The sequence below is a fragment of the Balaenoptera musculus genome, chromosome 12 (assembly GCF_009873245.2).
Source record: "Balaenoptera musculus isolate JJ_BM4_2016_0621 chromosome 12, mBalMus1.pri.v3, whole genome shotgun sequence".
In the NCBI taxonomy this organism is placed as follows: domain Eukaryota; kingdom Metazoa; phylum Chordata; class Mammalia; order Artiodactyla; family Balaenopteridae; genus Balaenoptera; species Balaenoptera musculus.
The window spans coordinates 68,728,360-68,755,300 of NC_045796.1; the positions used below are offsets into that span (position 1 = coordinate 68,728,360).

General features: G+C 39.7%; 1 protein-coding gene across 1 annotated transcript; it reads left to right on the forward strand.

Moving 5' to 3' along the window:
• The first annotated feature begins 1,412 nt into the window (after positions 1 to 1,412).
• Positions 1,413 to 26,941, forward strand: UBE2J1 (ubiquitin conjugating enzyme E2 J1). The gene is made up of 8 exons (XM_036871349.1): positions 1,413 to 1,636; positions 9,893 to 9,966; positions 11,357 to 11,488; positions 13,640 to 13,724; positions 14,007 to 14,112; positions 16,262 to 16,391; positions 17,620 to 17,739; positions 23,475 to 26,941. Exons 1-8 carry the CDS (start codon positions 1,606 to 1,608, stop codon positions 23,751 to 23,753), a joined length of 957 nt encoding a protein of 318 aa, XP_036727244.1. The 5' UTR covers positions 1,413 to 1,605; the 3' UTR covers positions 23,754 to 26,941.

The window sequence follows — 26,941 nt, forward strand, 5'->3', positions numbered from 1 at the left end:
TAGAAAATATAGGAAGGAAAATAATTTTCCCTCTACCCTTATGAGTTCTTGGCTGAAACCCCTTGTAATACACAGATGAACAAAAGAAAAACAAGCCAAGTAACTCCCTGATTTGGCCCAAGTCACCACCTTAAATACTATCTTCAACTAAAGACAAAAGAAAGCTGTAGGGGGATTGGAGGGAGGCCAGTTATGGGAGGTTATAGGAAAAGCACTTAAACAAGGGTAAAGATTATTTTGCAGATTTGTCAGTGCCTTCTCCATTGAGACTCTCTTGTGATTTAGAGTCAACCTTCCTTCTCTTTAGAGAGAGGGAGACGCTAACAAACATAAATTTCGCCTAGAAAAGGGTAATTTCTACTGTTTTCAGAGATTCTCTTGAGCCTGCTCTTTCTCAAAAATAATCAGCTCAAAATAATCCTTATGCCAAAGAGGCATATTTTGAAGTGGCATATTCTGCTGCCTTTCAAAAAGAAAGTTTTCTACTTTTACATAACAAAATGAAACTTGCCCAACCTGATTAACCCTCTTCATCCCACCTAGACTTCTTTCCTTCCCTCTTCATCCTCCTCACCATCCCAATCTCCCCTCTTTTCCTAAGTCTTTGCTCCTCTTTTAAGTCTTCAAAACCCCCAGTCCTGTCCTCTTTTTCTCAATCCCACTCTTTCCGCAATGAAGCCTGAAGTGTGTTCTTTAAGGATATACCTTTCATATTTGTATGCTTTCCCCGATTCAATTCTTTTTTTTTTACTCTCCCCAAATGCTTAAGTGCCTTGCACCTAAACACATTTGTCTAAAAAAGAATCCTTATAAAACCCTACTCAATCCCTTATCACTGGATTTTATCTTCCCGATTTAACTGTTTCCACCCCAAAACAACTATTGATCTAAAAACAAAGCACTTGGCAGGCGCCGGTGCACGCGGGCGCCGGGCCGGGGCGGCTCTGAACCCGGTGTGAAGGGCCCGGGCCCGGACCCAGCCCGCCGCGAGCAGGGCCGGGGCGCTTCCGGCCGCGCCGCTCCGCGAGGAGCTCCGCGAGCGCCTGGGGACGTCGGATGGGCCCGGCGGAAGGTCGGCCTCCGGGAGGCCCGGGGTGAGAGGAAGACCACCTGGGCGCTGCTCGCTCTTTCAGATCCCGGAGCGGGCTTCCCGGGGCCGGCGAAGTGGGCGCCGCCCTCCCGCCACGAAGCGACTGCCACGTCAGGACAACTTCACAAAACCGGGGAGAGGGCGGGTGACGCAGCCCGGGCGGCCGCGGCAGGGTTGGACCCGCGGCCAGACGAGGAGGCTGACCTCCAGCCCGGGCCCCCGCTTCAGCAACACCCGGGCCGGCGCCGGCGCCTGCCCAGCCCTCAGGGAGGCGGGGGAGCAGCGGAGGAGGCGGCGCTACCGCGCAGCCCGCGCCACTGCGGAGCCCGCGCCTCGCCTGCGCCCTCCCGCCCCGCCGGCAGTCCTGGCCAGGGCTGGGCGGCGTCCCCGGAGGTTCCTGGGCCACGGCCGGTCTGTCCGAGCCGCACTGAGACCCGGTCGGCAGCGGCGCGGAGAGGTGGCGGCAGCGGCGGCGGCGGCTGGCCGGGAGGCCGGAGCCGGGACAGCGACCCGCCATGGAGACCCGCTACAACCTGAAGAGTCCGGGTGAGCGGGGCTGCGGGCTGGGCGCGGTGCCGCACTGTGGGCGGGAGGGAGGAGTGACCCCGAACTCCAGGGCCCCGCGCCGTCGTCCCCTCGCGTCGGCCGCCGCTCGCGGCCCCGCTCCCGGTTTCGCGCTCTACGCGAGCCCGCCGCCTGCCGGGCTGGTGCAGGCCGCGCAGCAGGGCTGCCGAGCGGGCACCAAACCTGGGGACTCCCCTCGGCACCGCGACTGCCCTGCTCTCATTTTCGCCGCGTAGAGCTGGGTTATCAACTCATCCCCGAGCACAGGTGTAAAGGTGATGGCCCTGGGTAATAGTGATCATCAGCCCCTCGTCCTACCTGCGCCCTGAACACCGTCGTTAGCCCTTCTCCGTCGCCGCCACGGGACTTTTATTAGCTGCTTGACCCACTCGCATTTGAGGATTTAGTTTAAACGTTCTGTTTGCAGCATTTGGGGCGAATAGAATTACAGACATAAGGGAAATGTTCTGGACTATACCAGCTAACCCAAAAGCTACGAAAACTAGTTGAGCCGTGCACTTTAGAGCTAACCATGATTTTTGCCATACTGACTAGTATGATGTATGTCTATGTTCATAGAAACTTCTCTTTCTGTATTTAATGCCCGTGCTTCATTCACAGAAGCAGCCAAACAATCCTAGCCTCGAATTCTTTTCTGATGTATCATAAAGATGCACGAAAAGTAAGCGGCCCTCTCAGATTAAGACAGGCTTGAAACGAATCTTTGTGTTCTATAAATAGTATTCGATCTGTACCTTGATAAATTTGTTAGGAGGGAGAAGCTCCACACTTAAGCTCTAAATGATAATCCTAGGATGTTAGTGATGGTTTGACCAACCCTTGCTAGTTCTTTTTTTTTTTTTTTTTCTTCCAAAGAAGCAATTTCTCAGTAAGAATCAGCAAGATTAGCATGCTCATGGAAAGAGCTAATTGTGAATCCTTGATTTTAAATAACTTGAAAACGTTCAAAGAATCCAGAGAAGCCTGAGGATACTGATTGAACAGAGCTTTGTTAGCCAGAGTGCTGTCAGGCTAAGAAACGTTCTTAGGAAACTAAGTTTAAAGAATTGGTCATAACATTTGGGGAGGCAAAGACTTTAAAAAAAATCTGGCAAAGGCCATGGGCTCTCCAAGAAATACATTTATAGGATTCAATTTCAGTGGATTCACAATCCCCGCCCCCAGCCCATCTCCTAAGAACACCAGGAAAAAAAGAAAAAAAGGAGATCAAAGAGAAAGAGGGAAAGAAAAGCTTAGTTTTAAGATTAGATGATAGAATGACTAGATTGTTAAGATTGTGCTAGATTTTAATAAAACTATGTGGGTAAAACATAGGGTGACTCCTTGGTCACATGGTATCAAGTTCCTTGAGACAGCTGAGGTACTTAGTGGAATGTCCAGAGAATAATGAAAATGAGAGTAATAGTACAATTTGGAATGGAGGATTGGTGGGTCCCAAGAGATTGTTGTCAGAGGACCTTGCTCAATTTTGTTAGGTTATCATACCTGAGATTGTGGTAAGCATTTAAAATTCTCCAGAATGTTGTATGTTTCTATACTATATGACCTACTTGTCATCTGGCTGAACTTGGGTAGACATGCTTCTACTGTGTAATAAATTGCTTCCCCTTTTTGGTTTCATTTCCTCAAAGGTAGTGCTGCTGTTCTAAAAATGAAAAAAATTTTTAAAACCTTTTTTGGTCATTGTACAGATTATTTAGAGTTCATGGAAAAGGTAAATTAGATGAGCTATGGGACTTATTGAATAAGTGCAGGAGGCATAGTGAAAATGTTTCCTTCCTTTGTTTTATTCTGTCTTGTAATATTTCGTAGGATAATGCATGTGTGAAAGGAAGTGGTCAAAAACACTGCACAATGTAAGAGATATAACACTTTTTCTCTCTATCTGATGTGGAGTTGTCTTAGAGGTATGGATGGGCCAATTAAGTTAAGATAGTACAAATAACTGGTTAAAGGCCAGTGTGTTAGCATATGGATAGTAAATTTGTTCATTTTATAGATGGGAAAACATATCTTTTTACGATCTTTCTGGAATGGACCTCTGGCTGTGTGCAGAGCTCTGTGTGGAACTACTTCATAAGCCTCTGGCTAGCGTATCAGTACTTGCCTCTGCATCAGGCTCCCTGATCTCTTTTTGGGTCCATTCTGGCCAAAGTCGCAGGATCTCGGAGTATGAAGTAGGGAGACATATGTGTAACGAACCTCCTATGGCAGATTTCTTTGGAAGGGCCCTATGGGTTGCGTTCAGCAGGTGATTGGCATATAAGAGATTGGTGCAAAAGCGCCTACTACCTCCATCAGAAACCTAGGAGTTATTCTATCCATGCCCAGGGTGTCTACTGCCCCTTCATGCTAATCATTCTCAAGCTTTAATGTCCAATTTAGACCTTCTTCTAGGCTGTAGATACATAGAACTTACTGGTGATTTAACATCTTTACCCAAATTTCCCACAGACCAAAAAAAATCTCTCCTAGGTATAAAAACCCAAAACCAAACTAATCAGTTTTCTCTCCTCCCCCAAACTTGCACCTCACCCTAATATTCCTAACCCAGGGTTTGACAGCCACCCAGGAATCCACTGGCGTTGTCTTTGATTGCTTGGTCTACTCCTTTACTCCACCCTCTACCCTGAAACACACACAAATGCATGCATTATCATGCAGGTGCCAATCCACACAGTCACATATATCTAATCCTTCGCTGTTGTCACCAGATCAATTAAAACAAAACAAAAACTGATTAGGTCACTCCTCAAATTGAAAACATTTCAGTGGCTTCCTGATAGCTGTGGATTAAGTTCAAAGTAAACTGTTTAGCTTGCCCTCCTCACCAGCCTCATCTCCTATCACTCCTGTGCTCCTTTACATTTTTACCATCTATCCATTTTGCCTGAGTGATTCTCCAGATGGAGCAGCTCTTCTCACCTATATGCCTTGGTCCCTGTTGGAACCTCTGCTTGGAATGCCTTCCCTTTTAACCATTTGAAATTCATATTAATTCTTCAAGCTTCTTTAAGGCTCTGCCTTGTCCAGCTCCCATAGGCAGACTAAGGTAGTCCCTATAGTTATGCATACTTGGTCAATATTTGTGTTGTAATTGTTTTCATGTCTTTCTCTCTCACTACAAGCTGTTTGAAGACAAGAAGCAGGTCTTATTCTTCTATCTCCATGGCTCAGATATTCTTTAAATTGAATGGATACCTTTGCAGGGCCTTTGTGGGCAGAAACATGAGTCCTTAAGTATTTGCTTAAGTGCCTTCACTATGGGAGCAGGAAGAGGCGGTTGGGGAGCATGACGTTGGATTCACATCCTCGATAACTTGGAGCTGGATGATATCAAGATATTCATTGATACTTTCCAAGGGAAACAGATGCATGAGAGACAGTGACCTGTAAAAGACCCCTTTAGCTGGAGCTTTGTCTCCAAAGTCCAGTGAGCTACCTGGGCATGTGAAGAACGCTCATGGGAGGCCCTTAGAGCCTAGAGTTTGGATCCAGAGTGATCATGTGGCCTCCATGAAAAGGAAGAATGAGAGCAGGAATGCAGCTGCTCCCCACCCTCCTTCTCTTTCCTGGCACACCTTGTCTTACCATGGTTGGAGAGTTCCACTGATAACCTTGCAAAGAGATAAGAGAGGAGCTGGAGTGGAAGAAGTTTCCTCACTATCCATGTGGTAGCAAGAGATGGAGTATCAGGAGAGGCAGACTATGCTCTAGCCCTAGTTTCCAGGCAGTACTTTGAATCTTGACTATTCCGTAGCAGTGATATTTCTTTTGGGGAGCTAGGGAGCCATGCCATGTGGCCAACTACATATGCTTATGGCCTGGATTTGAACCAGGGAGAATCATTGAGAGGGCCTTAAATCTCAATCCATTTCTGACCTGGGGAAGAGGAAGGGGTGAAAAGGAAAGGAGAATTATGTGACAAAATTATTGAGTTTCATTTGACAGATATGAACATTGAGGCAGAATAAGATTATAAGTGACTTGTTCAAGGATTTAGAGCTACAAAATATCAGAGCCATATTTTTTAAAATATATTTATTTATTTATTTATTTATTTTGGGCTGCATTGGGTCTTCATTGCTACATGCGGGCTTTCTCTAGTTGCGGCGCGCAGGCCTCTCATTGTTGTGGCTTCTCTAGTTGCGGAGCACGGGCTCTAGGTGCGCGGGCTTCGGTAGTTGCGCATGTGGGCTCAGTAGTTGTGGCTTGCGGGCTCTAGAGCGCAGGCTCAGTACTTGTGGCGCACGGGCTTAGTTGCACTGCGGCATGTGGGATCTTCCCAGACCAGGGATTGAACCTGTGTCCCCTGCATTGGCAGGTGGAGTCTTAACCACTGTGCCACCAGGGAAGTCGCCAGAGCCAGAATTTTAATGCAGCTCTAATTCCAGAGTCCACGTTCTTTTTCACGAAGGTGTTCATAGTATATGTTGTTTCAGAAAAAATAGATTATAAAAACACTAGAATAATCTTACCTTCTGTTTAGCTTTGTACTTTGTCTCTCACATGGTTTGTGCCTGTGTGGCCCGTGAACTAATAAAATCAACTTGTTTAGTGGTTGAGCCAGTGATTGTTCCTTTAAATTCTTTCCTGTAGCAATTCCGACCCTTTCATACATCTCTCATAATATCCGTTGGGTGTTTATTTTCCTCTGTTGAACTGAGCTGAGTGACGAAGAGGCAGAGAAAATGTGATAATGTTATGGAATGACATAAAATCTGACCTCTTCAGCTTAATCATTTTGCAGCCTGCTGATGAGGGATAAAGGAAAAACAGTCTTCCTGGCATCTTTGATTGCTGACAACAGTAATCAAGTTAAACTAATTAACTTCATAACAACTTCCATGATTTTATTTATATCTAATTATATTAACTTAGTGATATTTTTTTACACGGCTCTAAAACAGGGGCTTTCAATTCTCTTTCCGTGGGCCCCTTAGGTAGAATGGGCGGATGGGGATAAATAGCCTGAAGGCTCTTCCATGCTGGCCCTGCTGTTATGTTTTACATATTGAGGTTCTCCTTAAACCTTTCTTTGAACGAAGGATTTTATCTCATTATCAAATAAATTTGAGAACCACTGCTTTTTCTTTTTTTTTGACCACGCTGTGTGGCTTGCAGGATCTTAGCTCCCTGACTAGGGATCGAAGCCGTGCCCCCTGCAGTGGAAGCACGGAGTCCTAACCACTGGATCTCCAGGGAAGTCCCCCAAACCGCTGCTTTTTAATCAGATCCTTGGAAAGAGTTTTGTTGGGGGGAAGATAGTAAAATTCATTTCAGCTAATATTTGAGTGCTTACTGTGTGCTAAGCCTTGAGGAGACTGCAATGAAGTAAATGTTGTTGAGCAGGAAGGACAGGTGTTAATCACAAGTGAGAAGAACTTTATGAAAGAAAAATTATAGGGTGTTAAGAGGACTTAGAGCAAGGGAACTCAAGCCAGTATCCAGGGCAGTGGTTTCCAAACGAAATAACTTAGAGAGCATTTCTGCTCTCCACTCTCCTGCCAGGACTCCTCAAGGATTTTTATCTGTCCAAATGGAAATCTCTAGTCAGTCCTCTGAGAGTGGACAAAGGAAGGTGTCAGGGAGACCTTCCTGAGTAAATTTCATAAAGGTCTGGTGGGAGCCAGACTGTGTGATGAAGTGGGGGAAGGGAGGAGGAGCAGCGATGCAAGCTGAGGAATTGCTATGTAGGAAGGAAGGTCTGAAGTAGAGAGAAGGTGAACTGTATGCGAGGAATTGAACAAAGCCTAGTGTCTGGACCTTGGGGGGAGATCGTGTCTCAATATATATGTGCGTGTTTCTAATACAGCATTTATCATGCTGATTTGTATTGACTCCTCCCCCCAGACTATAAGCTCCTTGATAACAGAAGCTGTATTTTATTTTGGCTGTAGCTATAGCATCTAGTATGAACTTAATGAATATTTGCTGATCAGATGAACAGATTCTCTGCCTATAGGGCTTAGCTCAGAGTCGGAGATGGAAAAGAATATTAATAGTTATGGAATAGGATAGTGACTTAAGAGTTTTTTTTCCAGCTTACGAACCCTTGATTAAAATGAAATTTTATGCAAAAAGTCCTGACACATACCGAACTGTTTGGCTGTAGTGCGTGAGAGTTGCTTCTCAGTTAACCTCTCCCCGTAACGTTGCAACCTGTGCCACCACAAATTTACTTTTATTGTTTCCTCTGCTTATTCATACCGAGCTGGGTAATTCCTACTGTCTTTCTTTCAGATGTCAGTACCTGACCCCTTTTCTCTTCTGTCTGCTCTCAGGTTAGGTGCCCACCTGGTGCACACCTCTCTCATAGCATGTATTGAATTGTGTCAGTTGGTTCTCAAGCAGAGTTTTGGAGAGCCTCGGGCCATCTGGTGTTTCCCTGGCTTTGCTCTCCTGTATCCGACACCAGTATCCTGACATTTTTTTTTTTAATTAATTAATTAATTTATTTTTGCTGTGTTGGGTCTTCGTTTCTGTGCGAGGGCTTTCTCTAGTTGTGGCGAGCAGGGGCCACTCTTCATCGCGGTGCACGGGCCTCTCACTATCGCGGCCTCTGTTGTTGCGAACAGGCTCCAGACGTGCAGGCTCAGTGGTTGTGGCTCACGGGCCCAGTTGCTCCGCGGTATGTGGGATCTTCCCAGACCAGGGCTCGAACCCGTGTCCCCTGCATTGGTAGGCAGATTCTCAACCACTGCGCCACCAGGGAAGCCCCTGACATTTTTTTTAGCACCTAAAGCTTGAGGGTGAGGGGGCTGGAATCAAAGGATTGACCTTTGTGAACCAGTAGGGGAGGAAAGAGGGTACAGATACACATAGGATTGTAAACCGTCATAAGCTGTCAGTAGTCGTTGATCATGGGGCTAAAAGTCTGTGCCATTAACTGAAAGAAGTGGAAGAGAATTGAGAGTAAATAGGTGTGAGATAGTCTTGGAGTGCTCGTTGGAGGGGGTTGGCTGGAGGCTTCCTGGATAAATGTAGGAACACAGGGTGGCATTGTGTCCCAGTGGCGATTGTTGTTAATAACTCTATAATGGCATCAATGTGCCTGTCTCTGACTTTTTAAACCCCCCTCAGTAATGCTCAGCTATTTGGGTATAGACTCCAGATAAAAAGATAGTTGGGGGACTTCCCTGGTGGCGCAGTGGTAAAGAATCCTCCTTCCAATGCAGGGGACACGGGTTCGATCCCTGGTCGGGCAACTACGATCCCACAGGCCGCGGGGCAGCTAAGCCCATGGGCCACAACTACTGAGCTCCGTCTCAACGAGAGTCTGCGCGTGGCAAACTACAGAGCCCACGTGCCCTGGAGCCCGTGCGCCACAACGAAGAGCCTGTGTGTCGCCACTAAGACCCGACGCAGACAAAAAAAATAAATAAATAAATAAATAAAATAAATATTAAAAAGAAAAAGAAGATGGTTGAGTTGGCTCAGTTAGAATTAAATTTTGTCAGGGGAATATGAAAGAGGAACTCCTAAGAGCCAAAAGTGTGGATGAAGAGGGAAGTGAATACAGGTATAGGTGGGGTGAAGAATGCTATGGGGTCAGTGGATTGGAGGTTTTAATTAAGCCGAAGAATCATTTCAAAAAGGAATTCAGCTAGGGCTATAGAGATTCATTGACCTCTGGGGACAGTGCCATTAAGTTAATGCAAGATAGTGGGTGGAAAGTCCCAAGAGGTTGAGGATATAGGGGGTTTACTGTTTATGAGCATGAGTTCCAGAGGCCACGTTTTTGTTAAATATTTTAACAAGGTAGAGTTGGACTGCCTGTGTTGGAATCCTAGCTCTGTCATTTATCAGCTGTGTGACCTTGGACATGTTATATAATTTCTCCATGTCTCAGTTTCTTCATCTGAAAAATGGGGTTAAAAATCGCACCTATCTCATAGAGTTGTTTTGAGGATTACATGAATTAATGTTTGAGTGCTACCATACAGGAAGTATATATAAGTACTTACTAAATAAAAATAGTGACTTTATGAGACTTCCCTATATATTTAATTTAACGTGTAACTCTTCTAGTGCCTAGCTACCATTTCCTCCCTACCATTATTACTATTATCCCATAATTAAATGATATGCTCTGTTGAACAAGTCCTCTACACATTTTTTGTTGAAGTAGGAACTTTTTCATTAGGTTTGTAAATCTGTGCTAATCACTTAGAAAAGTAAATTTTAAATGTCTCTATCTTGTGAATTTTATTTTAGCTGTTAAACGTTTAATGAAAGAAGCAGCAGAATTGAAAGATCCAACAGATCATTATCATGCACAGCCTTTAGAGGTTAGTTTCTATCTCTGTCTTCTACATATGTGTTTTAATACTTTAATATTTTAAACAAGTTTCTTAAAATTGTTTTTTCATTGCTTTGAGTCATTACAAATGTGTTTGATATGCTTTGTTGATATATTTTATTCCCTATAGTTCCTGAGTTTTTTTGGGTTTTTTTAACCATTAAAAAAAATTGAAGTATAGTTAATTTACAATGTGTTAGTTTCAGGTGTACACTGAGTATTTCTATTAGCCATTCAGAATCACACATTTTAGAAGAAGCAGATTTCTGGTCTCTATAAAGTGGGCCTCAGATACTAAATTAATTTTAGGTCTTCCCTCAGGAGGGAAAGTGGAAAGAACTCCAGACTCTACAGGTGGAAGACTTAGCCCCTTGAGGGGTCTCTACATCTAGTTTGGGCTTTTTGTACGAACATCTCTACCTCTCTTCAGTCTTCCCATCTGTGAAAGGAGGGTATTTAAATGCGCCCAATCTGGTTTTCATGGTAATAGTGAGAATAAGATGTGATAACATGTGCAAGCATTTTGCAAACTATGAAGTACGTGGTTAACTGTAAGATGATGTTAACAGCCTGTGTGTTAATATTATCATTTACTAAAGAGCTTTTAGGCATCTATGAGGGATAATTTTTAAAAGTTTGCTAAAACAATCCAAATTTATAGTAAATTATTTGATTACATAAATAATAATTATCACTAATTAGGATATAAGGATTAATTTACAGTTTAATTAAGTCTGTAATCTTTTTCTAGATCAAATGACTTTTAAATTAATTAATTAATTAATTAAATCCCCATCCAAAGAACAATCAAGCATGAACTCAAAATAAATATATTTTCAGACATACCAGAACACAGATTTTCTTCCTTGTATTCCTTTCAGAGGCACATAGCTGACAATAAACCACATCAAAATAATGCAAAAACCGAAAAAACAAACAACAACAAATAAACACAGAGGAAGACTGAGATTCCAGTAAACCTAGAAGACACTCAAGTGAAGAATTTTGGAATGTGTCAAGAAAGCAATTAGTCCAGATTAAAACTTCAGGGCTCCAGAAGAGATTTTTCAGAGAAAATAAATGGAGCTAAAGTAATAGGAAATATGTAAATCTATAATCTTATTTATGAATAAATAACAATGCTCAGATGTTTTAAAATGCATTTGTTTAAAAACATTTTAGCTCTTATGGGACATGAAAACTAGATTTAATAGCTTTTATTTATAACTTTTATACTTGAGACATTGTGTGCATTAGAAACTGTTCTAGCAATAATATAAAACGTTAATTTTTCTCACCCATGTTTCTAATACTCACTGATAAAAAAAATCCAACTTTTTAATGTTATTGATTCCTTGTTGGTTATTGTTTTTGTTCAGGATAACCTTTTTGAATGGCACTTCACAGTTAGAGGGCCCCCAGATTCAGATTTTGATGGAGGAGTTTATCATGGACGAATAGTACTGCCACCAGAGTATCCCATGAAACCACCAAGCATTATTCTGCTAACGGTAAGAATTCTTGACTTTTTGGAATGCTTCTGGCGTAACTCTTCCTGGCGGCTGTAAAGTGTGTATGCATACTCATTTTCATTAAGAAATAAAGTGGACCATTGTTATTATAACTTTGCTTTCAGAGACCAGACCTTGGACTGTATTTTTTCTGGGAAAGAATTCCTAGGAAGTTGAAGCATCTGAGAAGTACTCATGATGCTAATTGCCATAGTGTGGTTGTTAGGATTCAGTGAATTAATGTATGCCAAGTGCTAGGCTGGCACATGGTAAGTACTCAGTAAAGGGTAGTTACTGTTATTGTACCTCTTAATCACATTATCTCCTTCAGTTTCTCACCTTATGCTTTGTTCTTGAGTTTCCTCATCTTTACGTGCAGCTCTTAGAATAAGAACTGACACAGTCCTCAATAAATGTTAGCTATGTTATTACTATTTATATCTTAGAATTTCTCTCCATCTTCACATATTTTATCTCCATGTAAAGGAAAGCTGTTGATCCAGTTTTCTCTTTTATTTCCTGGGACATTATTCCATCAGTAAATTCCTCTCTTAAGTGTTAAGCTTTTCTTCCTTCATTTCCTTTCATTTATGTGTGTTTAATTATCCCCTAACCTTGAAAGAAGCCAAAATAAAACACAAAAACCTTCCCATATCTCTGCTACCACTTTAAGCTGCAGTCTTATTTTTCTCTTCTGATAACCTTCAAGACATGCTAACTCTAGTTTAGCCTGTTGTGTTCTGGTTCCCACACATAGCACCCTGTTTAAACAGGCTTACTACACCAGTCTCAGAGACCAGTTTGAGAAATCTCACCACCTCTTCTCAGTCTTCATCCTATTCCGTCTAAGTTTAAGTTAAACATGTGATACACATGGGGTTAGCAAATGGTAAAAGAAAAGATATTCATCATTACCAAATTAATGTTGCTTTTACCTATAGCGTTTGGTGTAGTGGAAAGAGCATTAGTTTTAGAGCCAATAGCCCTGGATTCTGGCCAGTGCGGTTTCCATTACACCAGGGGCAGGTTACATAATCTCTTTGAAATTCAGTTTTCTCATTTGTCAAAAGGGATGTGTATGGTAAATATAATCACACCATAAAGTTCCTGGCATATAGACGCTGCTTACTAAACACTAGGTGTTGTTGAGAATTGTTAATGCTGGCAGTAGGGCTGGAGCAGGAGGCCCTGGAGGGGCCCTTCTCTTCTTTTAGTTGCTAGATCGTGGGGAGAGCCAGGTGGTCTGAAGGGAGGGCTGGTGCGTGGGGAAACTGGTGGGGGGCAGTGGGGCAGCAGCTGTTCACCGATGATATCATCATGTGTACTGGTTTTCAGTACTTAACTCTTTCTGATTCACTTCCTCTCTTTTGAAAAGTCTTCTCCAGCCTTCATTCAACAAATATTTATTAAACACGTGTCATGCACCCTGTGGGTGTGGCAGAGAATAAGTCAGATTCTCTGCCCACGTGGAACTTATATTCTAACTTCATGCCTATTTTTCCTATCCTTCCCTTAAGTACGGATAGTCTACGAGTTCAGACTACAGCTGTTTTCTCTTATTTCTAAGAAATGGTTTCAATGATCACCTCTGTGAAAGTCACGTACCAGAAATGTATTATCTTCTTCTGATACCAGCATGTCTGTATTTCTGCCTGCCTGCCAGACATCATCAGTAGCTCTTCTGCCAAGACAAAACTGAAATCATTCTCTCTCATCTTTCACTTCTGTGTTCCTGTATGAAATTGCATCATCCTTCTGAGAATCATTCCCATCTCAGAGCCTTCCTCCCCAGTATCTAGTTTCTTCTCTTTTAGATCCTTCCCAGAGTCCAGCACCATACTAGGCACAGAGGAGGATATCAGGACATCTTTATATGTCAGTTATTTAGATGTCACTTGTGCAACTCAGTTTCACAAAGCTGCTACAACTTCTAAAAACAGCTTTTATTATTCATTCAGAATCCAACAAATATTTGTGGAGTATCTGTAAGAGGACAAAAATCTGTATCCCCTTGGAGGTTCCATCCTTTTAAAATTCTCTAAAAAATTATCTTTAAAAGTTCTTTATATATAAAATATATTTATACTTTTAAAGTATAAAACATTAAACACACACATGTATAACTTTTAAAATACCTTATTTATTCCTAAGGCTAATGGACGATTTGAAGTAGGCAAGAAAATCTGTTTGAGCATCTCGGGACATCATCCTGAAACTTGGCAGCCTTCATGGAGTAGTGAGTATTTAAAGTGAATATAAACCTTATATAACTTTAGTCAATTCATAATAATAACGTATAATACTCTCCTGAGGTTGAAGCTGTTTTGGATAAATAATTTGATATTATTGAATAAATAATAAAATTCTTTTCCTTGTCTAGATTTTTGCATCATTTTAATACAATCCCCAACTTGTACCTCTTCAGTGAAACCCTATGAGTCTTTTCTTTTTCTCTTTCCAGAGTAAACCCAATTCCTTTTACAGAGCAACTTAGATTGATGTTTACTTTTTATTTCAGTAAGAACAGCATTATTAGCCATCATTGGGTTTATGCCAACAAAAGGAGAGGGAGCCATAGGTTCTCTAGATTACACACCTGAGGAAAGAAGAGCCCTTGCGAAAAAGTAAGTTTTGCATTTCCTTATTTGTTACGATTGAATACTGTTCTGAATAATGGCTACTAGGAGATAGGCTCTGTCTCTTTGTGACTCACCTTTGTTCTACAGGATCTAGTCTTAGTTTTGCTATTTCAGAAATTCAGTTGTATCAATTTCCCCAGGGGCGACCAGACTCTAAAGAATTTGTTTCATGCTATCTAGTTTTAAAAAGTAGTTGATAATATCAACCTACAATGAGCAATACCTTCTAGAAGATAGTACTGGTCATTTATCTCCACTTGGACAGTTTTACAGATGGAGAAGAGCCAGAGTAATGATATGTATGTAGCTTTCCACAAAAGTTTAAAAACTCCTTGAAGGCAAGGAGGGAATCCATTTTATCATCTTTGTATCTGTAGCATCTGCCACAGAGCAAGTGCTCAATAAATGATCTGGAATAAAGCAAAGATTTTCTTTATCAAGTTGTAGTTTCCCAGTGGTATTGCCTTCTTGGGTTTTTTCAAGTACATTCTGTCTGTATGACCCAGATTAGTCATTAGATTCGGAGTAGCCTCTCCTTTGAGTAGTGCGAAAACTCATTCTTGATTTTGATCATTGTCCTGTTCTGGACTTCACTGCCTGCCACCTTTCAGACCTATTATGTTAATTAAATTATAGTATATCTTACCCTAGCACAGCCCAGAATTGGCCCTCCATAGATGTTTGTTAAATCAGATAGACTTTAGCCTTGGGAAGATTTGATAGACTCCCTGTTTTATCAGCAACTTTTCTTTTTAAACCTTATTCCCAAGTTTGGTATATACCTTGCAGCTACTATTCACAGACTATAATATGTACTTGGAGTACATAGCATTTGCTTTGATTTCCTATGTCGACTTTCTATCTTGATACTTTCATCCAGTTCATTTCATGTACAAGGTAAAAAAAAAAAAAAACTAAAAAACTTTTTGTTTAAACTTCTCACTATATATTCTAGGTTCTTAATCTGTGATACAGGCTTTCTAAAACATGATTTTGCCTTCAACCACGGTAGCATACTGTCCTTGTGGATAAACTAATACTAATATATTAAAAATAAACTTTCTCCTTTAAACGTCATCTGACTTCTCAGTTAAAAGTGAACACATTTTAAGGTAAATAATTTGGATACAACTGATTCTCAAAGGATATGGACAGCAATGCTACTTCTAGTGAAACAAAAAACATTCATCAATAAACACTAAATTAACACAACTTTTACATATGTTTTGTCTACATGAAGTTATAAATAGTATATTCTTCAAGATCTAAGACTCTTATTTTGTTGAACTAGAAGTAGGACAAAATAGTTTTTTTAAAAGTTCAGCAATGTAACAATATATATTTCTGCATATTATACACATTTATTTCCAGTCATACGAAGAAGAAAATGAAAACATACAGAAACAAATTAATATTAGGAAATAGTCTAGTTAGCAGGCTTATTTTGAGCCTCTACTTATTATAATGAATGATGAATTTCAGTGTCTGGATTTTCCACAAGTTCTCTGATCTTCCAAGTTGTACTACTATTTTGATGAGTAGGGTTTGTGAGTTTTTCCTTGGAAATATCTGTAAATTCTATTTTATTTTATCTTAAAAAATTTGTTTTTATTTAGCTGCACCGCACGGCTTGTGGGATCTCAGTTCCCCTACCAGGGATCAAACCCGGGCCCACAGCAGTGAAAGTGCCGAGTCTTAACCACTGGACTGCCAGGGAATTCCTGAATTGAGCTTTAAAATGGACTTTTTACATAGACTTAACATAGGCTTGTTATGTGTGATCTTGAGGACAGTGTAGTTAAACAATTTATATGTTTTGTCTTACAGATCTAAAGCTTACTTTATTTAGGCAGTATATTAGGAAAAAATGAAACCTAAGCCCTAGTTTTTGTATTTTTAAATTTCAGATTGTTAAAATTGAGATATAATTGACATGGATTTTTTTAAAAAACAGTTTAACTTGTGTATTTGTCTCAGAACTATAATTATTGCCAAAATTGTCTAATTTGCATGTAGGTAAGTGTGATACGGAATTGTTGAGTGATCTTTTAAATGTAGTCATTCAGTATTTGAGTGTCTTGGATTAACTTTCAAGTATTTGATTTATACCCATCAAAAAATTACTTCTTACCAGATCACAAGATTTCTGTTGTGAGGGATGTGGCTTTGCCATGAAGGACGTCCTGTTGCCTTTAAAATCTGGAAGCGATTCAAGTCAGGCTGACCAAGAAGCCAAGGAACTGGCTAGACAAATCAGTTTTAAGGTACTCTAAATTTGTAAATAAATTCTAATTCTGTAGCCCTTTTGTTTATTGCCAACTTTTGGACAGAAAGTAAAGCAATGTAGTTCTGTCGCACTGAGGTTTTTACAAATAATTTTTCTTATTACAAAACTAATAATATATATTCACAGAAGCAGCATTATTATTATAGCATAGTAATGGTTAAAACTTAGACTCTGGTATACTGTGCCAGGGTTCAAATCTCAGCTTTGCTGCTTATTGGTAGTAGGACATCAGGCATATTACTTACATTGTACCTTTTTCTCATCTGTGAATAATAATGGTACTTGTAGGATTCTTACGAGAATTGAGTTAATGCTCTTTTAAATGTATTGCATTTAGAACTGTCTCTGGTGCTTAATAAATTTTAACTATTATTATAGAAAATATAGATAAATAGTAAGAAGAAAATAACAATCATGCATAATCCCATCCTCAAGAAATAGCTGTTATTAATATTTTGGCATGTCTCTCATCCTTTTGCTCTGCATATAATTACTTCCGGAATTTAATTTTTAGCTCCATCAAAAAAAGTCAACCTGTCTTAAGCAACATGCTGCCTCTCCCTTTTCTCCCCTCTCTACATCTTGTATATCCTCCCATGTCCAGTTTTTGGGAGAAATTTTCCCTTCTATTTTACTGCGGTGCCTGGAAGAGGAGGTGCTTAGTAAATGTTGGTTATTTTCTTCCTTCTGAGAATTCCTATTGTACTTAGCATTACATCTCTGAAAATCTTAGGGCCAGATGTCTTTTGTACATCAGAATTTCAGATTTTAGAAATATTAAACCTATACTAACATCCATAGTGGGATCTAGGGCAGCACCCCGTAATCAAATCTATTAATATCTCATCAGCAAACCTGGGAATATTTACAGTAATGTGCGATCAAGACTGTTAGTAGCCTCACATGTCAGACTTTGCCTGAAAATTACAAAAAACTTTAGTTTTTAGAGCTTTTTGGAGTGGATTGTGAACCAGGAGTGTTAGTTTTGTTCCTCACCAAGTAACAGCTCCTTGAGAATAGGTATTGTCTACTCTTCCTAAAATATCTAGCACAGTATTGGACACGAATGAATGCTCAGAGCTTAACTGACTAGTTGATATTAAAGTAGTAATTAAAATAAATCCAGGAGAGGACTTAGTAGGTTGTGGGTTATTCTGTACATCTCCTCTTGTGACACTGCTCTTGGGTGTATCTTTTTTTTATAGGCAGAAGTCAATTCATCTGGAAAGACTATCGCTGAGTCGGACTTAAACCACTCTTTTTCACTAAATGATTTACAGGATGATATACCTACAACATTCCAGGGTGCTACAGCAAGTACATCGGTATGGCTCTTGTCTTTTATATCTATATCTATAGCTATACCATTGTCATTATTTGCAGTAGAAGAGGCGATATCTAGATGAAATATCTGAATATTTTGGTTCTCCTCACAGTTGGGTTCTAACCTAGCTCTCCCTCTAGTGAATTATAGTATCTTAAGCAAGTTATTCATATCTTCTGAGCCTTCTTTTTAAATGGGGCTGGACTAAACAAATTTTAGGTCCTATTGTCCTTCCAGAATTCTATGACTTTTCTGAAAAGTTAGTTTCAATATAGTGCTAGACTCTGAATGAAACAAAATATACATACATTAGCTGCTTTCTAAATAGGCACTCTATCTCTGGAAGGTTTGTTAAGCTGCATTAAGGCACTGACTTAAAGGCCTGGAGTCAAAGATTTGCCTTAGACCATCTCTGTCCAGTACAGTAGCCACTAGCCACATGTGACTATCTAAATTTGTATTTACCTTATTCAGAATGAAACTAAATTAAAAATTCAGTTCCTTAGTCACACTGGCTACATTTCAAGTATTCAAGAGCCACATGTGGCTAGTGGCTACTGTATTAGACAGCATAGATACGGAACAGTATCATCTCAAAAAGTTCTGTTGGATGGTGCTCCCTTGTACATAGTAAGTATCTAATAAATAATTATTGAATGAAAGATTACACGGATGCTATGGGTCTTATTAGTTGTGCCCTGACCTATTGTCTAAACATTAGCGGGCTTTGGTCGTTGGAGAGACTGATTAAGAAACTGTGACTGGATTGTTGCTAAATAATTAGAATTATGGGGGAAAGCATTGACTTTCCTTTCTTTTCTTAAATTTTTAAATAAATTTATTTATTTATTTTTGGCTGCATTGGGTCTTCATTGCTGTGCATGGGCTTTCTCTAGTTGTGGCGAGCAGGCACTACACTTCCTTGCAGTGTACGGGCTTCTCTTGTTGTGGAGCACGGGCTCTAGGCACATGGGCTTCAGTAGTTGTGGAGCACGGGCTCAATAGTTGTGGCTCACGGGCTCTAGAGCGCGGGCTCAGTAGTTGTGGTGCACAGGCTTAGTTGCTCCGCAGCATGTGGGATCTTCCTGGAGCAGAGCTCGAACCCGTGTCCCCTGCATTGGCAGGCGGATTCTTAGCCACTGCACCACCAGGGAAGTCCAGGGAAGCAGATATCAGAAGAGAGGAACTGTCTTTTTCGTAACAGATTGTTTGGTTGAGTAGCCACATCTTTCCCCCCTGTCCAGTTTATAGAGGATTTTAAAGGGTCAGGAAAATTGGAATAGAAGCTGGGCAAATACAGATTTTCCTTTTACTCAGGAATATTTATTATAAAGTGGGACTGAGTGGTCTTCTCCCATTCAGAGTGAGATGGGCAGAAAGAAGTGGATTGGAGAAAGCAGGGGAGAGGGTGCTCCAAAGGAAGTTTTTGGGGGACTGAAGATGGAAGTATAAGAAAAAAGTGCATGCTAAGAGTTAAGTCATTTTTATGTGTTGCCCATGTAATTTCATGAATTACAGAGAGATATAGTGAATTAATTTTAGTCAGTGTATGTTTTAGCTTGCAGTATTTAAAGAAAAATTCAGATTACGTTTCACCTTTAGAATTCTAATCGTTTTTTATTTATTTTTATTTATTTATTTATTTATCTTATAGATTTTATTTATTTATTTATTTATTTATTAGCTGCATTGGGTCTTCTGTTGCTGTGCGCAGGCTTTCTCTAGTTGCGGCGAGCGGGGGCTACTCTTCGTTGCGGTGTGAGGGCTTCTCATTGCAGTGGCTTCTCTTGCTGCGGAGCACGGGCTCTAGGCATGCAGGCTTCAGTAGTTGTGGCACGCAGGCTCAGTAGTTGTGGCTTGCAGGCTCAGTAGTTGTGGCACACGGGCTTAGTTGCTCTGCGGCATGTGGAATCTTCCTGGACCAGGGCTCGAACCCGTGTCCCCTGCTTTGGCAGGCGGATTCTTAACCACTGCGCCACCAGGGAAGCCCTCTAATTTTTTTTTATATCATAAATAGTTTTTTTGAAAATAGTACCATCCTATTACAGAGAGGAGGAGGGTAGTAATCTTTTTTCACCTGTAAGGACAGTCTCCTAATACTTGTGATGTATTTAAATCTGTCTTTAGTCTGTTTTAAATCTATGTCAAGTCTCCTGTTGCATATTCCGGTTATACTTATTCCAGTTGTAATTTATTTTATAATTAGTTATTTATTGTCTATCTCCCTTCCCAGAATGTAGGCTCCTTGAGGATCAGGGTTGTCTTTCTACTGCACGATATCCCTAGTGCTTGGCATAGTGCCTTGTATATAGTAGATGGTCAATCGGTATTTGTTGGTTGAATAAATGAATCTTAGGATTGGCACTTTAAAGAAATACTAGGAATACAGATAAAGAAATCAAGAAGTTTAGTAAATTAGATTGCACAAACAGTAGTTTTGTTATTACAGTAGTCTTTTCCATTTTGATTTTTTTTCTTATTTTTTCTTCCAGTTTTGTTGCAGTATAATTGACATACAGCACTGTATAAGTTTAAAGGTGTACAGCATAGTGATCTGACTTACATACACCATGAAATGATTACCACAATAAGTTTAGTGAACATCCAATATCTCAGAGATACAAAATAAGTGAAAAAAGAAAGAAGTATTTGGCTGGGGGTAGCTGCTTTACATGCAAGTGTAATATAAATTCACTGAGATGTTATACATCAAATCCCAGATAAGGTAAGTTTTTTTAGCCTTGAGGGGCGAGAGATTGCCCAAAGTCTAATACAGCAGATAACATCAGGCCATCTGTTTATTTGATGCAGATTTTTTAGCTATGTAGAAATGGGAACAATACTGATGGTCGATTTATGGTTTTCCAGTCTATCAGACTTTTTTCTTCTTCCCAGGGATTGAGGTTCTGAATAAGCCATTTCATTTTGTGTTAAAAAGCAAACACACACACACACACACACACACAAAGCAAACACAGAACTCCCTTCCAGATGCTATTCTAGGTTACTATAGAAAAGCTTTTATATATATATATAACAAGGGACTTATCTGTGACTGTGATTTTTTTATATATATTTAAATGTAATTTAATTAAATATAAATGTCACATACTTTTACGTTCCCAGAAATGATCACTTCATCTTAATGAAGGAAATGGAAACTATTATGACTTAAGTCTTCATTCTGTGATATGTGTGTTTGAACAAGTTTAGGCAAACAGCAGAGATTTAAAAGTCCTACCACCAAACCTATGGCATTTTGAAAATGCTAAGGCCAACTTGATTTTCCATCTGCAGTTCAATATGAACCACCAAAATTTAGTCCAATTAGTCCTTCAACTCCAAATAATCATACTAATAAAGTTCTGAAAAGCAGCCCTAAATAAAGTTCTGGAAAGCAGTCCTAAATAAAGTCATGACTTTTTTTGTTACCTAAATCTGGAGTCTTCAAAGGGATATATCGATAGTAGTATTAATAATGACTAACATTTAATAAGCAATTGTGTATCCTAAGCACTTTATATCATTATCCTGTTTAATCTTCACAACTACTGAACTGGATAGTATCCTTGTACAGGAGAGGGAGCTGAGTCTTAGGTTAAATAACTTGCTTAGGGACACACATCTATGAAGTGGCGAAGCCAGCCTAGTAATGGTGAGACTCCCTGTTTTAGTCAGGTATATGGGCAGGATAGTGTTCTCCCCTCAGACTAATGGAAAAAAAACAACATGTAGGGGCTTCCCTGGTGGCGCAGTGGTTGAGAATCTGCCTGCCAATGCAGGGGACACGGGTTCGAGCCCTGGTCTGGGAAGATCCCACACGCCGCGGAGCAACTGGGCCTGTGAGCCACAATTACTGAGCCTGCGCGTCTGGAGCCTGTGCTCCGCAACAAGAGAGGCCACGACAGTGAGAGGCCCACGCACCGCGATGAAGAGTGGCCCCCGCTCGCCGCAACTAGAGAAAGCCCTTGCACAGAAACAAAGACCCAACACAGCCAAAAGATAAATAAATAAATAAACAAATTAATTAATTTAAAGAAAAAGAAAAACAACATGTATAAAATCAAAGCTTTAAGATGAGTCAGTCTCTTATGCTAGTTTCTGAATTGATACTACCAGCTTGCTTTTTATTTTCCTTGAGAACCCATTTCCCTATAAGCCCTGAGTACTTTTGCTCTATCAGACACTTTTATCTGCTTGGCTGAATGGCTGGAAGAATGGGAGATTTCCAGTGGAATGTTGTAATAAGTCATGACGTGACACAGTGTGGCAACATTAGGCATCATAAAATGTAACAGCTCTGTGTATCTGCTCTTCAGTGAGCACCTTGCTCCTGAGCCCTGGAGTACGGAAGTCCAAGTTCATGCACCTCTCATTCAGCATCAGCACTTTTATTTTAAACTCAGAGTGGGTAGTTCCTTTCTACCTCTGGGTTATGGGTCACTACATTTGAGTGCTTCCAAAGGATAGTTTTAAGAAACTCAGATTATTTAAATCTTTTAATGTTGGGGTGCTGTCAGAATTAAAACGTAATTTCTTCTGCAGGTAACTTAGATCAGCAGTTTTTCCCTATGTTTACAGTTGTTGCCAGGACAAAGCTCATTCTCTTACCTTTTAAAAAAGAGGTATTTGAATTACATTATTAGATTCTTTTTTTTTCTAAATATTGAAAATTTCTATAATGAATAGTATTTTCGTTCAATACTTTTTTTGTAATTACTCAATTTAAAAAGTTATTCTGAATAAAACATACATTCTTATTTTTTATTTGAAAGAATGTGTCTTGACACTATTATAATCAGCATAAAGTTGTTTTCAATATAAGAAAGACTGTTGGGTTATTAGAGATAGAGTTAAGGTATCTATATAAATAAAGTGGAATTCATATTTTGTAGAGCTTTCTTGTCTATAAAACACATTTACGATTTTGAATCACTTGGTACCACGTTGTGTTTATGCTTTGACCAAGCATTCATTGAAAGGATGGAAAGCAGTTGACATCCAGTGCTCTTCAGGGGGATACACTGAGTCTCCCCTAACCACCTCCACGTGTTTCTCAGCACATACCCAGGGCACTCTTGACAAGAGTTCATGCTTTACATTCATAGAATAACACAGTTCAAACACACAGTAAAGGGTCCTTCTAGACTTGTGCTCAATTCAGTTGACAGGGATTGTGAGAAAAGATAAGCCTGGTTTGAAAACCACATCTATTTTTTATAACAATATTATTATGAAGAACATATGGTTTGAAATTATTTCCTATGTTCTATGATTGTTGATGTAATAAGATAACACTGGGGGAAGAACACTGTTGCAAGTTGCCCTTTTTTGCCAGTTAGAATATGGCAAATTTTTATGTAGAAAGTGGGAATCAAATTGCTTCCCTCCTTGACTCTCCTGAAAGAAGGGAGGTACCCAGATGCCTAGCAGATACTGTTTGAATTGCTGCTGGAGGAGAGTACAAAGCGATCTATGGAGAATATGGGCAAACTCTGTCCTTGTCTTATTTGTTGCTGGTAAATCCCTCCTCTACCTGGTCAGCACTCAGAATAAATTGTGTTGCTGGCTTATTCCGGGGGGTGAATTACTAATCTCAGCATTCAGAGAATTCTTGGTAGTTTTGCCCTTAGTCATATTTAGTGCTCGGAGATTCCGTGTGCTGTTGAAGAGCCTGTATGTACGTATGCAAGTGTTCTTTGCCAATTTCAAACAAAATTTCTTAAAATTTCATAGTGTGGAGTCCAGAACACCTTAGCAGCGTCCCTTCAACAACCTGCCCAACCTGTAGCTGAGGATACCTCCATGAGCCCTCGACAGCGCCGGGCCCAGCAGCAGGGTCAGAGAAGGTCGTCTACTTCACCAGCTGTGACCCAGGGCCGGCCGCCAAGAGACCACCACACTGATCATGGCGGATCCGCTGTACTGATTGTCATCTTGACTTTGGCATTGGCAGCTCTTATATTCCGACGAATATATCTGGCCAATGAGTACATATTTGACTTTGAGTTATAATATTGTTTTGTGTCTTAAGAGCTGTGACTCAGCTACTTCATTAAACATTCTGCATTGGGTATAATCTAAGAATTGTTTACAAAAAGATTATTTTGTATTTACCCTTCATTCCTTTTTTGATCCTTATAATTCAGTATAAATATAGCTAGACATTCAGACTGTGTCCTGCTTAGTATAAGGGGCTGGAAGTCAAAGTCCCTTGTCTCTCTGTGTGACCTGCTTTACAGGGAAATAACTTATTGTTGTTTCTCATGCCTCAGCTTCTCTTTATGGAAATTTGTGATACTTTTCTGTATAGCCCTTTAAAATTTTTGGATAAAAAATGGTATTTTAAGTTCCGATGAGTATTACTAGTTACTCAGTACCATTTATTGAGTACTCTGTTTCTACTTAATGTAGAATGATATAGGGATAAGAGTTGAAAAAAAAGGGAAAATAAAACCCCTCAAATAGCTTGCTTAAAATGTATGCATATGAGACATACTGGAATTGCCCATTCTGTGACTGACTTTGTGTCCTAAACATTCTTTGGTGAAAGTAAACTATTTCGGTCAAACATCTCTGAGGAAATGAGATTACATCATTATTATTGGATGTTACTTGAAGAGGGAATAATGCTTTGTAACCACTTTGATATGCTGTTATCCCTTTCTCTCCAGTTCTCACACAAGATTTTAAAAGAAAGAAGGAAAACAACCCTCCATAGAGCTTTGATTTAAGGAAGGAAGGATCCAAGCCAGGAAATTGCTTGATTTTCCTCCACAAGTTAAATGGGAGGATCTTAAGATTTGAATGTTTGCTGTACTTTGAATTGTATATCTTTTGAGTTGTATTATATGCCTAGCTTTATAATCACTATAAATTTAATTATTCCAGGAATATCATAATATTGAAATATTTCATGTACCATTTTAATACAAAAGCTCAGGGCCCATGTAACAGTGATAGAAATTAGAACTGCCCACCTAATCAAAGCCCAAGAGATAATTTTCGGCGCAAAATCAATATATCAATATATAGCAATATATTTATTGATATATTGATCAATAAATCTGTATATAACTTAGTGCTAGCTAGCTCCACAGACTCTAGTAGATAATTTTATCATCATAAATAATGCCTGGTGAGAACATATAATCACAGAAAAACGTTACCTTCAGCATGTTCAGGAGCAGCATTGAGGGCACTCTTGAGAGTATTGTTAATGAAGATTTAATTTTTAAATACAGGCAGTCCCCAGCTTTCAAATAGGTTATGCTCTAAAAGTGCATTTGTAAGTTAATTTTTTTTTTTTTTTTTTTAACGACTCAGTGTTGTAAATCATGTTTAGGTTCTAGACAAGGCCACATTAGACAAGATCCATTAGTCCATAATGTATCTTGAATACTTTGGGGAATGGTATTTATAAAGTCCTTATGTAGCTTTGACTAACTGAAATTATGGGCAAGATAGAAACAATTTGTAAAATGATTTTAAAGGCAAATTTAATTTTTACTCCTTGTCTGATAGGATTTTGGTTCTATGAACTATCAGACACAATTTGTTTTCATCTTATAGCCAGTTATGTCTGCATCTAAAGTAAGAACGTATTGTATACTATTATATAATACACAGTTTTCTTAAATTTTAATAAATTAGCATTTTTAAAGTGTTTACAGATTGTTTCTCTTATATCTACAGCTGAAGTTGGTAAAGTCTAAAAGGCCCAAGGACTTTATAAAGACCTCGCATATCAGGAAAATTATAGGTTACCATTTTATAACTTTATTGCCATGAGAAAATACATTCTGAAGTCTTGGTTTGGAATGTAAGATATTAGAAATATTGGTTCAGTGGTCAGTGGTCTCCTAGCAAGAGGTCACTGACTCACGGGGGGAGGACCAGGTAATGTTATCACCTGAGAAGAAGGAAATCCCCATTCTCTCAGCCTATCCTGAGGTTAATCGTGTGCTAGGAACAATCTTCCCTCCATTTCCTCTCCGTCACTCTGAGCCAGCCTCGATCTATGTGATCTTGTTGCATGTTTCCATGGAGTGTGTCTATACTTTAAAACTGATTAAGCCAAGAAGATTTCACATTTTGCAGATCTTCCTCTATCTGAGTTGCCTCTCTTCTTTCACCCATCAACAGCCAGGCCATCTCCTTCTTTGTTCCAGTTTTTTTTTTTTTTTTTTTTTTAACCACCTGATACATGTTATCTGAAAGTGGCATATCTTTTGCTTCTTCCCTTTCAGCTCACTTTGCTACCTAAAGCTCCTTAAGTTGTCGATCTGGCCCCCATTGTGGAGTTAATGAACAAAACTGGTCTTTGGAGCCATTCTTACATCCCAATAAAGGGCCTCTTCAGAAAACTATTATTTTAAAGCCCCAATTTAACCCCTTATTTACAGCATAAGGCCAAAACTGGATGTGTGATCAGGTAGGTAAAGGCTTAGGACTCCTTCCTCCAATCCTCAGATTTAGGTAACTCATGGCTTTTCCTTTGACCAACATAGCACATATCAAGGTAGTTAAAATAGCATGCTTGAAAAAATATATAATGTCTGTTTCACCTGTAACTGTTTAAACCAATGAAACCTTTCAAATTTTATGTATTGTGGGGCTTTTATGTAGCACTTTATATTTTCATGCTGCTTATAGTTTTATTCTACTGAAATAAATGAATTTCATCAAAATTCTCAACTACTTTTTTTAAAAACCTTTAAAAATTGTTTATTATTTTGACTATGAAAACATAAAATTTCCTATTTCAGGACAATAAGAAATCATTTTGTTCTTTTTGGCTGTGAATAAACTTTCTGGTACTTCGAGACCTCCCATTTTTATAGAGCAGAATCAGTAAACAGGCAGACCTCACACAGTTGGACTTAGTTGTGCAGAAGCCTAGGCTGAAGTACTGAAAAGCCTATATTGTTTTATTACTTGCAAAGAAGTATATGTAAGGTGAATGCATTTAGTGAACCTTAGTTTTAACAAAGAATAATGTGTACATTAACGTGTACTCTGGGAATTCCCTGGAGGTCCTGTGGTTAGGACTCTGCGCTTTCACTGCCCAGGGCCCGGGTTCAATCCCTGGTCAGGGAACTAAGATCCTGCAAGCCGTTCAGTGCAGCCAAAAAAAAAAGTGTACTCTTAACAGCCATTGTGGGAGGCTATAATTGCTCCAAAGCTATTTGGAATTCCTCTTT